Source organism: Nanorana parkeri, unplaced genomic scaffold (assembly GCF_000935625.1).
Source record: "Nanorana parkeri isolate BGI_ZX_2015 unplaced genomic scaffold, ASM93562v1 scaffold185, whole genome shotgun sequence".
Lineage (NCBI taxonomy): Eukaryota > Metazoa > Chordata > Amphibia > Anura > Dicroglossidae > Nanorana > Nanorana parkeri.
The window spans coordinates 485,968-505,337 of NW_017306453.1; the positions used below are offsets into that span (position 1 = coordinate 485,968).

General features: G+C 42.1%; 1 protein-coding gene across 2 annotated transcripts in view; it reads right to left on the reverse strand.

The window, feature by feature from the left end:
- GALNTL6 (polypeptide N-acetylgalactosaminyltransferase-like 6) overlaps positions 1–19,370 on the reverse strand; it is a 996,922-nt gene that overhangs the window by 114,775 nt on the left and 862,777 nt on the right. For both annotated transcript variants that reach the window (XM_018555137.1, XM_018555136.1), the window contains one exon: positions 690–807. In XM_018555137.1, coding sequence (XP_018410639.1) covers positions 690–807 — 118 coding nt within the window. The remainder of the gene's footprint in view (positions 1–689; positions 808–19,370) is intronic.

Genomic DNA, 19,370 nt, shown 5'->3' on the forward strand with positions numbered 1-19,370 from the left:
TCTTTTTATACTGAATCGGTAACAACTTATATTCAGAAATGTGACACTTTAAATTGAATATGAACACTGATAGTCAGGCTGTCTAAATAAAGTGGATAATTACCATCACACACACACCTGTCATAAAAACAAAAAACTTGTATGATCCAACAACAGATAGAAGTCTGAAAGACTTGTCATGGCATTATGTAAATTAGCTTTTGGGTGATATAACAAGTCAAAGAAGAGCTAGGACATTGCCTAGGAAATAAATCCAGTGTAAGGAAAGGTCTTGGAAGCACGGTGGAGATAAGTAGAGCATAAAGCACCTGCATAGCTGTGCTAAACCTTTAGACATACGCTGTGCCTGGTCTGGCGTATGCTGTTGTGTGTGGGTGAATTCTATTACATTTCTGTGTGGCAGGTTTAGAAATTGACATGTAAAGTAGGCAGAAGCTAACTTTATCCCTTCTGGGGCCAGCAAATAGTCCCGTTAAGTAGGTCAAAGGAAAAGGTGACTTTCCTGTTAAGCTGCAATACAGACCGAATGACATTTGCTCCTAGTTCTTCAAATGCAGCATTAAATGACTTTATCTAGATGATGTACTGTTCAACATATAGCTGTCACATTTAACAAGATATAGGCATGTGAAAATACTTTGCAATCATTTTCGTTTCCATTCCAGTAATGTAAAATAGTAAGTCTTTACCTTAAAGGATATCTCATACTGCTCTCCTCCCCAGATTTCTAAGCCAGGATCGTAGCCTCCCAATTCCCAAAACCATTTCCGATTAATGGCAAACAGCCCTCCGGCCATAACAGGAGACCTGAAGAAAAAGCATTTATAAATCAAAAAAATGCTATGTACCTGTGTGCAGAAAAGAGATGTGTAGATACCAATCCCAACATGTCCACCACCCATATAAGATTCACCGCAAAGCAATAAACATCTTAAACTGTAAAGTTACTTAACATTCCAGCTTATGACACAGATAAGTAGTAATGTCAGAGACTACTAAAATGCATATGTATGTTACTTCATACATGTATGTTTTTATGACTTTGATGAAAAAAGTGGAAAACTCTCTTAGTGGAGTACTACATGTCAGTGATATAGTTATCCTTGTTGAACCATGATAAGTCAGCTACTTGGACTGATAATAGAATATATTTTTATATAACTAATATGTATGTCTAACACATACAGGCATGTTTACCTCTTGCAGAGATCACAGTACTCTCTGTGATAATGCCTTCATCTGCCTTTCTCTAAAGAATGACTAATTTTTGTTCAGGAATCATCCAGGGTCACCATTACGGATGAGCTCGGGTCAGAACTTGAGTTTGTGCAAACCCAGAAGGAAGCTGACAGTGCTGGCTCAATCAACTGTTGACTTTATGTGGCCACATGGCTGACCAAATATGGCCATGTGGCCATATAAGGTCAATGATGTCACTGGCATCCCACCTCTTTATTTACTTGCAGCTTCAGGGCAGATAATTCCCTGGATACAGCTGATTGTGAGGGCTCTGACAGCTTCCTTCTGGGTTTGGATGAAGTCAAGTTGTGACCGAATCTGACTTCAACCCTAGTCAGCATCTTCTTCCTGGACTGAGATTCTGGCTCATAGATGACGCAATCATGTAAATCTTGGTGTCAGCGTAGTTCTAGGCTGTGTTCACAAATATCTGGCAAAGATCAGCCCCTGTTATAGCCTCTCACTTTGTGACTTGCTACAAAATTATTTGACTGTTTTTAAATAAATTGTATAGCTTTCTTGAAAAAATATTATTTCTATATATTGTGAAATGTCAGAAATGTATTTATGTACAAATGTAATATTACTTAAATGTCCAAGAGGCTTTCCAATTTTACTGCATGCAGAAAACCTTTTTTAAAGGGAATTTCCAGGTTAGAAGAACTCTGAAGCCTTTAGCTTCAGCAATAGAGTCCGATAAGTTAATACTGGGACAATCACATCGAACAATGATGCTGTGCAGGTAAATATGCATGTGGCCTGGGTGCTTCATGGATTCCTCCAAAGCCAGACAAGAAACAAAATTACAGAAACTCTTAGAAATAACCTGTCTACTTCTATTTCCTTAGTGCATACTCAGGGCGGGGGGCTTTTTCCATTTTTTATTGTATTTCCATTCACATTTGGGCTGTATGGCATCCTCTGTGTCACCATTGAGATTTTCAAAATCAAGTAATAGATTTTAACATAAACATTATATTCATTATAATGTCTTTCGCTTGTTCTTGCTCTGTAATAGTCAGTCAATGCTATATTGGTTGCAAGGTGGCTCAGCAGAGGATCAATAAAAAAACAGAGCAGAAAAATAATTTCTTCCTGTGATATGACTTCTAGTCAATGCATCACCAGCTCAGAGGACAAACATGAATTCAGTGGACTGCAGGCTCCCACACCAACTTTACTGTCTCAACCCTAAATGAGACTGCTGGAAACATGTACAATCATATTTTGATTATGCTCTGATCTTCGTGACATTCACTGTCAACTTTGCAATGGTGCTTGAAATAAAATTGAAGGAGAACAGTGCACAGCTGACAATCAAGGGCAACAACTTTGGCAGTCATACAGAACGTCAAATGTCTTCCAGCTATTCCTGTGTCTCATTTTCCTTTGTCAGCAGGCTACAATTTTAATGTAAAAATGGCACTATAGACCTTAAAAGCCGGACAGATGGCAACCGCAATGGCTTGCTGGTAAATAGCATTGCTTCCCCAGCAATAATTTGCTATGACCTGGTACAAGCCAAGTAATGGAAGCAGTTACTTTTGACAGCAAGGGTTGATCACCGTACTGTTTTTGTTGTTTTGCTGTTCATTGTTAATGACTTGACAAGAAACCTTGAAAAATGTATGGTAGGACCTATGGAAGAGATTACAGCAGTGTGGGAAATCAATTGCGCATTACAATGCACTTGTGTCACACATGGGACGTAATTTAAACAGCGTATTCCTACTTTTGCAATCATGGCATATACTTTCAGCTAAAGTATCTCTTAAAAAAGGTACAATGCTAATGATTTTATGGTGCAGATAAAGGGAAATGTCATGTCAAAGTGTCAATAATACATGACCCAGTAATCTAGGAAAATTAGATCAGTTTAGACTGCTATTTTAATCTGGCAATAATCAAGCTGTGTGACACAGATGACTCCTGTGCTTGAGTATAAAATGTCATGGATCGCTCTGCCCATTTTTTTTCATGCCATGACAGCTTACTGACCTGAAATGGCATGAAAACAAATGGGTAGCCCAAGTCCTGTGACATCACTGGACTAGCCCCACCCATCTGTTTACATTCAGGCAGGGTCAAATCAGACATTTAGCAGTGGCAGTTCGTCGGGAGCGGATGGGTGCGTGGGCGTCTGAACTTTTTTTTATTTTGGCAAGTCGGCGGGCATCATTTATCGTGATTGACACTGGATTACATGGCTGGATGACTTGATTGACCATGGATGATTTTTTTTATGTTTACTAATAAAGGAGTTGTTAAAAACCGTGTTTGTGTTTTTTGTTCAATTAAACATTTTTTTCAAAGGTGTGGTGTGTTTATTTACTTTTGATTTAACCGTTTGCTGAAGGAGTAGGGGTAACAACTAACTCTTACTCATTCACAAGGAGGATGGCATCTGGGTGCACTCTTTATGAAAGGAGGTACCCAGATGCAGATGAGCCCCCATGTCGTAGACCCCCACAACCACCTGACCAGGATTGTGGTGAAGAGGCCCTTGTCCTCATCAGCTGAGGACATGTGGCCTGGTATGGTGCAGGGGGATGGGGTGCTTACTCATCCCCCCTCCCCTTTCCTGCTCTGCCAGGTCACTGCTTGGATTAAGGGTCTGGTTGGGAATTTTACTGGGACCCCACATTTTTTTTTTTTTTTTGGGCCTTAGGCAGCTTAGTGAATAAACCCTATGTTTTTTTCCATTTAATGAGACAAAACAGAAGACTATATTTTGCCTGGAGCTCTCCCTCCTCTCTTGTTAAAGTTGCTGCACCACTCCCTTTAGATCAGTACTAGCTGTATTGTAATCAGAATCTAATACTACCTCCACCATTTCTTATCATTATTTTATAATTATAAGTATTATATGTGAGCATTATTTATCATCGATACTAGTGTTTTATATAGCATAGATTTACTATTGACTTTTCCCTATATCTCTTATCTCACCACCGTTTTTTACTTTTTCCATTTCCCTTGCACAAGATTGCAAATAGACTAGAACGATGGATAAGTGCACAACTGCTTAGTGGTCACTGTATGGAAAACAGAAATATGAACTGGGATATTTGGTGTGCAACCTCCTAATAACAGGGAGAGGACCCTCCATATCAATATCAATGCTTTCAGGCTTGAGAAAGAGGCTGTGCCTCGAAACACGCAGCCGCTATTGCAGTGAGAGCCTTCACCCCTTCACCACCTCGCACGTTTCTTCCGGTTGATGACGAGTCACACCGCCGACACACCAGCCGGACCAAACCCGCGATACACACGGTGCCTATTACGCCACTCTATAGCCGTTCGCGGCTCCTCTCCCTTCCTAAGCCGCTGCTGCTCGGCCTGGCCAGCCGAGTACGCGGGCTGCAAAACCGCTTCATGATGCCCCCAGACCTGTCACTATCCACCCTGGGAGCTATCCATCCTTGGACCCTAGCTCCTCCCCCAGGCAGCAGACACTTAGGTGTCAGGACGTCTGCTGACATACCAGCCAACTTCCGACTGTAAGTTCCATTGTCCTTTCTTTACATACCACAAGTCATCAGTTTCTTAGGGTAGTAGCGCTCCTACAGTTTGTTTGGTTTCTTGCACAAGATTGGGCAAGTTAACATAGTTTACTTATTTATTAAGAGTGAAAACATTAACTTTGCTAAGTAAACACTGAACTCCAGGCAAGTAGTTAAATGTACAGATGAAATACATACATGGGATCTGTTGTACCTACCAAAGGAGTTGTAATTCTGTTCATTCAGTACTGCAATTATTATAGCCATGCCAAATAGCACAGCCAGGTGGATGACACCACTTCCTCTTCAGTCATGGTATACAGTGGTGTCCCCTTACCACCACCAGACTGCTGACTGGACAATGAAAGAATAGCAGTAGATTGATGAGATCATAACTCTGCTCATGTTTCTGTCTCCTCCTATTGGCAGATTAGCATGCAGCATGAGTGGTTCGCTCCCAGTGCTACTCCTCCCTTTCCAAATCTAATGCAGGAAGTTGTTTTTAAAAATGGAGTCAATGATTTATTAATTAATACAGAGCTGCACCAAATGTTGTCATTTATATTTGCCTGAAGTTCAGCTTGAAAAATGAATTGAGCTTTGCCTTCCAGTGTAGTCTTTAAATTACTAATCCAATAGTTATTACCAGACCCAGATAAATAGCATAATTAAGCAATGACCTCCAAAGCATTTCTATGCCCCACTGCCTTATGATAGCTTAAATCACATATTTTATAATACATAATAAAAAACATAAAAGTGCCAAAACACAGAGGCCATTGAATTGTTCGGCAGATTGTAACACTGTATTACATGTGTTAGTCCAAGGACAGAGCCTTAGGGAACCCCTACGGAAAGAGGAAGAGGAGGGGAGGAGTTAAAATTGTAGGTGACACTAAAGGAGCACATAGATAAGTAGGAGGAGAACCATGAGAGAGCAGAGTCTTGTAGGCCAAGCGAGTGGAGTTTTTTGAGGAGCAGCGGGTGGTCAACAGTGTCAAAAGCAGCATAGAGGTCTAATAGCAAGAGTAAGGAATAGTGGCTGTTGTTTTTAGCTGTTATTAGGTCATTGGTGAGTTTTAGGAGGGCGGAAGCCGGACTGAAAGGGGTGAAAAAGGTTGTTATTAGCGAGGTGGCAACTCAGGCGGTTGTAGATAAGGCGTTCTAGTAGTTTAGAGGTGAATGGGAGTAAGGAGATAGGTCTGAAATTATTAAGGTTGGTATGGTCCAGTGAAGGTTTTTGGGGTATTGGGGTGACCAGGGCATGTTTGAGAGAGGTAGGAAAGATTCCAGTTGAGAGTGAAAGATTGAAAATGTGAGTAAGAGAGTGTAGGATAAAGCCAGAGGGTGACCAAAGTAGTTTTGAGGGAACAGGGTCCAGGGGGCGAGTGGTGAGGTGGGTGTCAGAGAGGAGCTTTGTAGCTTCCTCTGTTGTGACAGGGTCAAACAGGAAATTAACAAGTGTGATGGAGGGTCTGGTACATTAATAGGGGAAGTTGATTGGACAGTGGCGATCTGATCCCGAATTGTATCTATTTTGTTTTTTAAATGAGTGGCGCTGTCCTGGGCAGTGAGTGAGCTAGTGGGTGGTGGTGGTGGAGGACATAGTAGAGACTTGAAGGTAGAAAAGAGTTGACGAGGTCTGGATGAGAGTGTGTTAATGAGACTGACAAAATAAGTTTGTTTGGCATCACAGAGGGAGGAATTATATTTTACCAGGGCAGCTTTGTACATGGTAAAGTCTTGCAGAGACCCAGTTTTCCGCCACAGTCGCTCAAGAGTGCGGCTTTGTCTTTTTTTATGTCTGGTAAATTCATGTTGCCACGGTTGTAGCGGACGTGGGCTAAGTCTGCGTGTTGTGAAGGGGGCCAAAGTGTCTAGAGAGGATGAGAGTGAGCTGTTAAAAACAGAGGTAGCCAGGTCAGGGCAGGACAGGGGTGAGATCTTGTCATAGAGGGAGACAGTAGCAGAGTGGAGAAGAGAAGGGTCGAGGTGGCGGAGGTTTCTCCGGGTGACAGTGTGCGGTGTAGTGGGAGTCCGTGTTGGGGACAGGGTGTTTGTGAAACTGACCAGGTTGTGATCTGAGAGCGGGAAAGGGGTGTTGGAGAGGTTGCAAGGAGTGCATAGGTGGGAGAAAACAAGATCAAGTGTCTTACCATCAGAGTGAGAAGGAGGATTACTACATAATCATATTAAATTATAATCAGATTACTACATAATCATAATCAAGGATTACTACATAATCATATTGACAATGGGGTCACTATCCGGCCTGGGTGGGGGCAGGGGGTGCTGGGAATCTCCCCCCTGTTTCTCCAGGAAATTTGTGAGTCTTTTGAAAATACATTGCTTAGGAACATAGTATGTTTCAGATTCTGTTGGGGAAAAGGCACTTCTGAGTAAGCCAACATAACAATGTTTATAAAAAGGAAGATGTTGGTGCTTTATTTGTGTATTGAAGAATCTTCCAGTAAAATTCAGCCCTTCTTCTATCAGTTCATGTTATCATCCCTACCTCAGTAGCACTGCATAAAAGGACTTGTGTGTGAGGTCAAGGAGATGCGAGTAAGTATGGTGACTGTGTACATGAAGTAATCTGAGATAGTACACTAAAGGAAGCTGAGAGAGGTCTGATGTTCCAGAGTTTATAAGAAATCAGTTAACTATCAAGCATAAAGATCTAGCTATTCAGTTAGGACTGTCTCCTGCAGAAGAAATTCATTCTCGATTGAGAGAGTGTATCTGGGACATGGAGTGCAGATGACTTAGTTGTGCAGGAAAAACTTGTCTGGGATTTCCCTGGAAAGTAAAAATGACACTAAACTCAGGAGTTAAATCTTAAAAATGCATTCAAGTATCTTAACTTTTAACAAAAATGTATCTTATTTGTGTATCACTCGGCTGTAGATCCTCAAATCATCTCTGAATTGGTGCTGATACTGTCCTTCCTTCTGGACGGTGCCTACTTTTGTTCCCCATGGTCCCTGTGTGTGTTGTAAAGTAGCCACCGCTCCAAGCTCACTCCTGTGATGGACTACAATCTCAATACATATGAGTAAGCTAAATGTGAGATTGTAGTCCATCATGGGAACAATCTTGGAGGAAGAAGGAAGGACAGTGTCAGTACAAATTCACAGATGAATCGAGGATCTACAGCTGAGTGATACACAAATAAGATACATTTGTGTTAATAGTTAAGGTACTTGAATGCATTTTTAAGATTTAACTCCTGAGTTTAGTGTCACTTTAAAGAGACTCTGTATACTGTGCAAATGGGAGTGAAGCTGCTTGTTTATTGGATATGAGTGAAAGCATGAGGGAAAATATTGGGTATAGGGGCCTAGAGTAAGTCCAGACAAGAACCTGAGCATAAACAGATTTTAAATGATGTTTATAATTTATCTACTAAGCAGTTATCAGCAAATTCCTAGTAAGGCCTACCTGCCATGGCCAGTACAAAGACCAGTGCTGGCATCTCATTCACACTACAGTCTCTGTAATGCAGTAAAAACAGTCTATTTGTGTTTAAAGCTGCAAGAGTGCGATCCCTTCACAACAGATTTGTTAAATTATATAGAAGAAACACAAACCACTACAGGAAAACCCATCCATTGAATTCTCTCAAAAACGTATTTAAAATGTTTATTTACTTAGTACTTATAAACTTTGCAGTGCCTTACAGAGTAATATAGGCCATGGTTGCAAAGATGCTTACAGTCTATACTACAAAAATACACATGCACGCTATAGTAACAAGTTGGGTAGACATATAGGGGTTGATTTACTAAAGGTAAATAGGCTGTTTCAAGTGATTTTTAACATTGCAGGGGGATTTTCTTTTAGCTCAGTAAGTCATGTAACTCTCTGCTGACTTCCATAATCTAGTCATGAGCAAGAAAAAATACTGTTTTCTTTTCCTTGTTAGTGATTGGGTATTGTTTGCAAAGTGAATTTTCACCACATATACTACGTTAAGGGAAATTTCCCTTGCAAGGTTCACATTTCCTTGCAAACTGAACAGCCTATTTGCCTTTATTACATCAATCCCATATTTCTTGGATCGTGGAAAGAAATTGGAGTCCCCAGAGAGAAGCAACATAAACATAGGAGATGCATATACAAACTCTAATAGCCACCTGGATGTCCTACAGATAGATATAAAAGATTTAACCTTGCCTACTGGCGTCCACTTAAATCAAGATGACAATATCAGTATGGGTGGCGTTAATCGTCAAATAAATCTATGCAAAATGTAGAAATATAAATACGTTCTGCAAGAAGCAATTGTCCTTTTTTTGCTTTTGGATACTGATTCCACTGTGTTGTGGATATTCAGAATGCCATTTCAGGACTGCAATATGACCACATGCTGAACAGATTATTGCTGTTGGAGCTCAACAACTGCTGGTTGCTGATTTTTACTCTTCAATACAGCCAATTTTGTAGCTCAAAAAGTGGACATAAATACTATATCCTAACTCTTATTTTTGGCCTGACTGGACTTCTCCTTTAATGGCGCACTGCAGTACTGAACTGTATCCAGATGCTCGGCTGTTCCTCACATTTAGCTTCAGCTGAGGAAGCAGCAGATGATCTGAAGAGAATAACATCAGACTGATTTACTCTCTAGTGGTTACATTGTACTAAGCACCATGTTCCAAAATGAATTAAAATAATTCAGATGTAAAGTTAATCCACTTTTTAATTCTTGTCTACACCCGTCTTGTCTTTTACAATTACTTTGTGGAAAGTCAGTGAAGTCTGCTTACATGGGAGATTAGACAGAAGCTTTTTGCATTTTAATTGTTTTCAAGCATTTTGTGTAATCCAACAACCATTTCATTTTTATGTATTTGGAAATTATGTATTTTGATTTTGTCTTGAAGTAATAGACACAACAAAATTAAAGTGTAATGGGGTTGTGGTATGCCTGGCTCTGAATGACTACTGAAAGCCAATCAGCTATCATTACTCATGCTGTCATGGTGCAATTCTATTATTCAATCAGGATGCACATTACTAAACCATATTTCCTTGATGGCATTTCTCAAATGACTCCATGCCTGCACAGTAATAAAGGGGGGTGAGAACATACACCAACAAAGCTATATGCTTTTGTTTTATCAGTAAGCATGCAAACACAAACACACATTCTTGATAATTGTAATTATAATTGTTATACTTTTTCTTAAAGGAATTCTTCTCATTTGTTGCTAATTTTTGGTACAGTGAGGTAGGCTTTGTTTCCCTACCAGGGCTTTGCTGATGTCTGTGACCTTAAAAAGTATTACAATTATAGCAGTAAATATAATCCACCATCTATGCAAAATCTACTTAGTTGGTGACTCCACCTTTATGGGTCTATATATCGACAGGTGGTGATCTTGTCTCAATGTGAAATTAAAGTTTGCTTTTACTATCAGCTTTTGATATTATTCAGAATTCATTGATAGGGGCATTTGAGTGGCAGTTGACCTGTCTCTCAAGGGGTATTATTCTGACACTCATTGGAACCAAAGAAGTGTTTTGGATAAGCTATGAAAGGTCTTCAACCTTAGACAGAGATTTCAGTCGAACATGACTAAATGCTACTAGCTTATATAGCTCTTTCTGAACTTCATTTGACCTGCTTCAAACTGTTTTTCATTCTTTCTAACTTGTGTGGGAGAGAAGCACTTTTGATGCAAACAAAATCCCATTGATACAGTTCTTTAAGTAGACAGGTGTCTCTGAAAACTAGAATCCTCATGTCATGCACTGCACCACAACTGCCAATGAGCTTAAAGCTTTCAGATACTAGCTGTGCTTTTTCAGGTTTCAATTTGACTGATAGCAGTAGAGTAAAACAGATAATTTGCAGGTCTGACACTTTGGGGGTGATTTACTAACCTAAACACACGCATTTGTAATTATCGATAAGGTAACTCTTCTTTTTCCCTTTATTGTTAAACTCTTAGGGGGGGATTTACTAACCTAAACAATGATTTATAAAGTCCATGATATGGCGAAGCATAATTACTGGCAATACTCCAGTAATTCCCTTGATTCTCCTTCTTAAGTTGCCAATACTCTATGTGACCTTTGGCCAGTTCTTGATGAGCTGGCCGAAATTTGCACAGTGGGTGCCATTGTCGACACTCTTTCAGCCAGTATCCCTTGATCAGCTGATTGAAGGAGCCAGTTGGAAATCTTTCAATGAACAGAGTGGGCAGCCAATCGTCTGCTGGCTTTGTTTGAGTATTCTAACAGTGGCCAGCAGCCGCTGTCAGAATACAATAAAGACAGCGAGAGATTGCTCGATCAATGCTCATAAGCATTGATAGAGAAATCTGTTATATTTTCTTCACCAGCCCACAGGTTGAGCAAAGAAAAAAGTATAGTGTATGGCCAGCTTTAGGGTACATATAAATAGCTGCTGAAAAGGTTTACTGGGACTCTTTGTAAATGATATGATACATGATTTGTAAATGATGATACACTTTTCACAGTAAAATAGCAATGAGCCATTGTAGTTTATCATGATATCCTGGAACTATTGCTTGCACAAATTATACAAGCTTTTTTAAGAGAAATGCATAGTTCTGCAAACTTCTTCAGTCATAAACTGTATAGAAAAGAAACAGTTTAGACATATACTTATAAAGAAAAAGCACTATAATCAAAAAAGGTGCTACTGTCTAAAATGTATATAATGAACAATGGTAGTGTTATTAGGGGAAGTGCAAAAATGAAAAAGTTGAAATGTTTTACCATTAATCTCCCGTGGTTCCAGTTTTCCGCTGGACATATGAACATAGACGAATGTGCAAACCTCTGATATGAAAAAGTTGTACACATAATAGGCACATAAATACAGTTTCAGAACATTTTCTATGCAACATGTCACTTCTCTATTTGCTGCCCCAGTTCTTGTGCTGTGATGTATGACTCTCCTGGTGTGCGGAGTCATTTGCAAACAAGCAGAGGGAGAGATTCATATGTGAAGTTGTCACTTCATTCTGCAGAATATTGGACTCTGTATAGAAATCAATATGTCTAATTTTGTACAAGAAATAACTCACTATTAAACTGGCTATAAATCAAACAGAACAGACTCTGATGAAAAGTGTGAATATTCAGTGCCAAGTAATTAGCAGAAAAACCACTTGCACTGAAGGGAGATTATGCAATCTTGGCCATGAGACATGAACATTTTTTTTTTTTTCAAAAGTAGTGTGTTAAGAATTAGTGAAATAAATGAATTTATTAGTGAAGTGTTTATTAGTGAAATAAATGAACTTTTGCACGATATTCTAATTATTCGAGTTTCACCTGTACTTTTATAGTACATATATACTTTTGTTATTTTTACAGATGTAAAAAATAAATGATAAAAAATAAATAAATATAAAATTAAAAAAAATAATTTTTTATAATAATTTTTTAAATAAATTATATAAAAAATAAATTAAATACTAAGTCTGCCTTAGTTTACCATGTTTCATGTTACACCAATATTTAGGGTGTAAAAACATGGTAACATCGGCACCCCCATACCCCCCCTTACCCGAATCATTCTTATCTCTGCAGGCTGCTGTTGTTTCTTAAAAATCTCCTCATAGATCCTTTGTCAGGATTTGTGAATGAGGAAACTACCAACTCCATCTGCCATCACAACAAGAAGGCTTGTAGTTCTCAACAGAACATGTCACTGCACCTGTAGTCCACTCATTCTTCTTCCCATCCCTGAAGCTCCAAAGCAAAAACAATTAGATGCACATTTTTTCTTTAAAGAAGATGTGTGCATTTAATATTTTTTTTTAATTGACTTTGCCTTTAATGGCTTTAACTTAAAAGCCATTGATGAAAATAAAATTTGCAACACCTATAAATATATATAAAAAATTGTTACGTTTTTCTATTCAGTTATTACTTTTATACGTGGCTTTCTTTTTAAGAGGTTCCCTTAAAGTGTTCATAATGGTGTAACATGGACTTCCGGTCTTGTGTTTACTGTGATTTGCTGTTACAGTGATCAGGTGACTAGAAACCTACGAAATCCTGATATTTGCTAAGTGACCAGGAGCTATCGGTGACAAGGAGGTCACAGTGATTGAGTGTGCTCCCAGCATAAAACAGTGAAGTTGGCCATACCCATACATGTGATAGCATGGCAAAAAGGCCACCACTATGCTGCCACATGTGTACTGCCAGTGTTCAGGAGTTATATTACATCATAATTTAGGCTTTCATTTAAGGTATATGTCTGGGCATAATAATAATAATAAAAAAACAACATGCAGTACATTTGTGCAATACATGCACATTTCTCCATGTAGTGTCTCTTAAAATTTTTTGTAAATGCAGAAAAATATTTCTGAGCTTTGCACTTCCTGCTGGGAGCTGATATTGCTACCTCTGCTGCACCTAAATTTCAGGCAGTGTTGCCAATCCTGCAGTGTTAATTTTGACAGCAAATTTCAAGTTAGTTTTAGCCTTTTGACTAAAATGCCATTTTAGTTTTAGTCGTATTTTAGTCATCTGAATAGTTTTAGTTTTGGTCTCATTTTAGTCGACTAAATCTCCAGTAGACACTTTAAATAAACTCATTAGATTTAGTTGACTAAATCTAATGGGTTTATTTAAAGTGTAATGCATTATTTAAGCAAGTCTCTAGAATTTCCAAACTCATTATATATTCCTGGAGTAAACCTCTATTAAACTGTTATAAGTTACGATTGTTGCTCCACAAGGTTTACAAAGGGTCTTGTTCTCATTAGCATCAAATGTAAAATGCATCCAATCATCTGCTCTTCTCTTTCTCCCTGACGTTGACATGCCTGTACAGTTTGCTAGCTAGTGTCCCACTGTGTAGATCAGTAGGTTATTATTCAGTTGTGCAGGTCTCCCTACTTGAGAAAGAGCTCAGGGAACCAGAAGTTCAAATGCAATAGTCACTCCCAGAAATGTCCTTTCGTTTTTGTTCCATTAACTTCTCTATTGCTTAGTTTTTTTTACAGCGTTATTCACACAGCTGCTGAAGGCAGCTGTGTGAATAACTGACCCGAAGTGAAGTGAGCCGAACGCTGTTTGGCTATTCACTTCAGGCTTGTACAGCTGATTTCAGCCGTACATCGGCTTGCATCGGGTGGCTTCGCATGCTCACCATGTTAGGCCGACCCGAAGTGCAGAAGGAGTTCGACTCAGCCAATCCAACTTTTGGATTGGCTGAGCCGAACCTCCGGCAGCCTACTTGCTGCTGTTCGGCCTATTTTCATAGGGGCCGAACAGCAGTGAGTGAATAGCCAAATGCCGCCTCCGTGGTACCAAGCAGAATAGAAAAACAGTAAAAAAAAAAGTAGAAAAAAAAGTAGAAAACGATTAGTGACAGATAGCTCTGCCAAACTGTTTCCTATTGGCCGGGACCTGCTGTCATTACAATGAGAGCTCGGCGGAGCCGGCGGTGATATCAGGTAACCAGGGGACGCTGAACTATCATAAATAGAAACAAGAGATAAACACAGATTGGTTAACTCAAAGTGCAGCTATTAAAGAGGGTCGGAGAGAGGGGGCGTGGCTTGGCACTGAAGAAGATGGACGCTTAACTCCAGAGCTCCGTCTCCAGATATCCCGAACGAAGCTACAATCTCCTGCTTTCGACTGCCATGGGGAAAATAGGCAGACAGGACGGAAGGTCCAGATCCCCTGGGTCGGATGGGACCCAACTGAGCCGTCAATTCCCCGAGATGTTCCGCACACAGCGGTCGGAAAATCTGACCGCGAGGTCTTCAAATATGGCGCTGACCGCGACTAACCTGCCTGCTACTGCACCTCAGGCCTCCATGGATCCGGGCTCGATGTCGTCCTACATCCAACAACTACCTACCAGGTCAGATTTGACACTCCTCGCAGGGGACATCAAACAGGCCCTGAGCTCAGCGGTCTCCGAACTCAGACAGGACATTAGGGATATAGGCCGCAGGATGCAGGCGGCGGAACAGGCCGGAGAGGAGAGAGATGCCGCCATCCACTCTCTGAGGGCCCATCAAGAGACCACCACCCGCTCGATGATTGACATGCGCCGCCACATGGAAGACCTCGATAATAGGGGATCCCGCGCCAATATCCGAGTCCGGGGGGTCCCAGAAACAGTCCTACCTGACTTTGTACAGACGGCCCTGACTGACATCTTCAATGATCTATTAGACTGCCCGCCTGAGTCGCCCATAGACTTTGTGAGAGCGCACAGGGCGCTGCGGCCTCGCAACTTGCAAGAGGACATTCCGAGAGACATCATCTGCTGTCTACAGAACTTCCCGCTAAAAGAAGAGATCTTACAACGGGCCCGGGCCAAAGCAGTGGTCAAGTATGACGGCTCCGAGGTCAAGCTGTTCCAAGACCTGTCCAACATCACCCTGCAACAACGTAGAGCCTTACGCCCGCTATTAGACCACTTGCGCAAACATGGCATTGCATACCGCTGGAAGTTCCCATTCTGCCTGTCCGCACTGCACAGAGGCAGACCCGTTACCTTACGCCTACCTGAAGAAGTGGGAGACTTCTGTTCGCAACTGAATATCCCAGCCGTCCAAGTCCAAGATTGGTATGAAGACCTCAGGTTACACGCTGCCAACAACAGGCCCAGCCGCAGATGAGAGCGGTCGCCATTGGAACCAGACCCCACCAGAAGCCCCGGGAACATCGAGAAAGAACGCCATCGGAGAGGCCCCAATACCCCATCATACCGTACCGATCGCCGGATGGACGACGTGGCGGACTGTGACCGGGATGGCGAACATCCCCCCCGCTGAATTTACACAGAGACGCACTCATCCCTAGACACAGCACCAAGTGGCCCGAGACTGTTTTCCCAGGATTATCCCTGTTAACTTAGTTGGATGTTGGGATCCTTGCCTCGGACGGTTGCGGTGCTGGAACCTCACTCCAGTGGGCCTCGCAGTGATGTACACATAGATAACTAAAAAAGTTGGAGTCACTTGGCTATCATTCCTCTATTTCTAATTTCTACGTGTCTTGCCGTTACAGGATCCTCAATGGCGGGCAGGGACCTAAGCCGGCCTCCGGGACGGAGACACCTTGGAGCGGAGGAGACGGAGGACGGTGGTTTGGGGACCTGTCAGCCAGAGGGGATCCAGCCAGTACGGTAACACACATCTACCTCTGCTGATGCAGGCGTTTAGACCTCCACGTTCCATACTCCAGTTAACGTGAGCGCAGTTCTATGGACCCTCACAGGTGGATATAAACACCACGGGAGTTTAAACTGTTTATATATTGTTTTATATTGTTTATATTGTTTATATCAGTTATAACGTTTATATTGATTGCTACTCTCGGGGAAGGTCTATATTTAGGGTACACATACCACTGATGTCACCCCATTGCTAACCTACTCCTATACCAAAGTATTATGAGGGGAAGAGGAGTATATCTAAAAGAGTTCACCCACCCCATGGAAATATGCTCTGTAGTATGGCAGGATTTAGGAATGTCCCTAAGGGTTTCTCGGGTATTGGAGAGACGACCAAATGGAGTTGATTGTACCACTCTTGACCCATCTCATCCAGAAAGCCAATCACTTACCCCCAGAGTGAGGCAACAGTGAGTGGCACTAGTTGCTGCCCACAATATTGTCTGCCCCCTACTTAAACCCCTTGCTCTCTTGATCTCCCTGAGTAGAGTAGAGGGGATTCCATAGCTTTTTGTTAGTTAGTCTTGTTCCCCCCCTTTCTCCCCTCCCCCCAGACCCCTGGGCTACGCCCTCTTGCCGGCACCATCGGATACCCTGAGGTTCTGTTACCGTAGCTGACCCTACACTCCCACCCCCACCACTTTCCCTGAGGCCCCCATCCCGTGAGGGTTAATTAAAGGAATTCTTACTTGCGAGCCCACTCACTTCACCACTGTCACCAGACCTTTGTGGAAACCGCTATGGCGTCTCTAGCAGACCTAGTAATGTTGTCCCTAAATGCCAGAGGACTTAATGTTCCTGAGAAACGAACACTTATTCTGGGCGATCTAAAGAAAGCCAAGACGTCAGTGGCATTTATTCAAGAGACTCACTTTCGCACAGGAACAATACCCAAGTTCTCGAACTCATTTTACCCTTTAGTGTACCATGCAACCTCTTCGAATAGTAAATCTAAAGGTGTTTCGATTTTGTTTCACAGATCGCTGGCTTTCGACCTGTCGGATTCCATATCGGACAGCGAGGGTAGATATCTAATCCTGAAAGGGAAACTCAATGACGTCCCGGTGACACTGGCAACTGTATACTTACCAAACGTACGACATGCAACGTTTCTGGCCAAATTTTTTACACTTCTAACTGACTTCACAGAAGGTATGTTGATCGTGGGAGGTGACTTTATTGCCCCTCTCAATTCAATCCTAGATACTTCCAATGGCAAAACATCTTTGCCCTATAGGACTCTTAAGTTTATGAAAAAGAGGTTGTCATCCTTCAATCTGTGTGATGTGTGGAGGACCATGCACCCAGACGGAAGGGATTACACCTATTTTTCACCACCCCATGCTAAATACACACGCATAGACTACCTATTTATCTCCCAATCAGACTTACCAAAACTTAAAACCTCGACTATTGAACTGATGACCTCCTCTGACCACGCCCCAGTCATAATGACGTTGTCCCTGACCCCAGCCGTAAAGAGACAATCCACATGGAGACTCAACCCATCTTTGCTGGCCGACAAATCCATCACCTTGCAAATTCAGCAAGACTTGAAAGAATATTTCGCTTTCAATACAACAGCTGACGCGGCTCCCGCCTCTGTTTGGGAAGCCCATAAATGCTTCATACGGGGAAGATTTATGGACTACGCTGCACAAGATAGGAAACAGAGACAGAAAAATGTGACGGATCTCCTGGCCCGCATAGCTGGATTGGAACAGATTCACAAACAAACCCTAGCCCACCAAACACTACTGGACCTGACCACCGCACGGAAAGACCTCAAAGACATACTGGGGTTTAAAATTCGAAGAGCCTACACTTTACGCACAGGCCTCTACTACGAAGGGGGAAATAAATGTGGCAGACTGCTAGCTAGAGCGGTCAAATCTCAACTACGAGCCTTTAATATCCCACAAATTCAAAAGAGCAATGGCTCTATGACCAACTCTCCCCCTGACATCGCAGAACGGTTTAGAGAGTACTACCACCAATTATATAACCAACACACAGGACAGGCCCGAAATAACAATTTGGCCCAAGACACCATCCAAACTTACCTAAACGACTCTGGTATGCCCAAGTTGGCTAAGGAGGTGGCGCAGGCGCTGGAACACCCGATCTCGGAGGAAGAGCTCAGCCGCACAATTGCCCTAACCAAACCAGGCAAAAGCCCAGGTCCAGACGATCTCACCACACAGTACTACAAATCCTTCCAAGACCTTCTGACCCCCCATTTCCTAAAGACGTACAACTCAGTAGACCACACACACTACTTACCCAGCCAAACACTAGAGGCCCAGATCTCAGTTATCCCTAAAGAGGGTAAAGAACTCCGCTACTGTGAAAACTATGGGCCAATATCCCTCTTGAACGTAGATGTCAAGCTGTTCACCAAGATCCTGTCGAATCGCCTTCTCCCGCATGTCCCCGAACTGGTAGGGAATCAACAAGCGGGGTTTGTCCTGGGCCGAGAGGCTAAGGACAATACCACCACAGCTATTGACATTATCCACTGGACTCAATCAAAAGGCATACCCACTATCTTACTATCCACCGATGCGGAGAAGGCATTCCACAGGGTCTCATGGGAATTCATGTTTGTAGTTCTAAGATATATTGGACTTCAAGAACGTATGATGGCCTGGATCCAGGCCATCTACACACGACCAACGGCACGGGTGAAGCCGACAGGATGTTTGTCCCATAGTTTTCCTGTCTCAAACGGCACCCGTCAGGGCTGCCCCCTTTTCCCCACACTTTTCATCCTGACACTAGAACCCTTCATCAGAATGGTTCTTAAAGATCCACAAGTGCGGAGGGTAACGATAGGTAAGGGGGAGCACAAGGTGGCGGCATTTGCGGATGACCTGCTATTTTTTCTAACAGACCCGACCAACTCGCTACCTAAATTGATGACGAGGTTTGAGACCTACTCCTCACTTTCCAACCTGAAAATCAATTTTGGCAAATCTGCGGCACTCAGCGTAGCCTCCCTCATAGAGCCCCTAAGAAGTAGCTACCCGTTCCAATGGAATAACTCCTCAATTAAATACTTGGGGATACATCTCCCGGCCAAACTTCTGACCATATTCTCACTTAACTTCCAACCCTTACTGAATAGACTTAAAACTGACCTCCAGAAGTGGCGCACGCTCACTTTTACCTGGTTTGGCAGAGTGGCTATGCTTAAAATGAACTTATTACCGAGACTCCTGTACCTTTTCCAAACGATCCCCATTATCCTACCGAGATCGTACTTCCAGAGCCTGCGAACCGCCTTCTCCCAATTTGTCTGGAAAGACAAGAGACCGAGACTGTCCTGGGACTTGCTACAAAGCCTCATAAATACTACCAGTCATCACATCTAACCAGGGTCATACAATGGCACAATCAACTGACACCGAAAACCTGGGTGACCATTGAACAGAGCT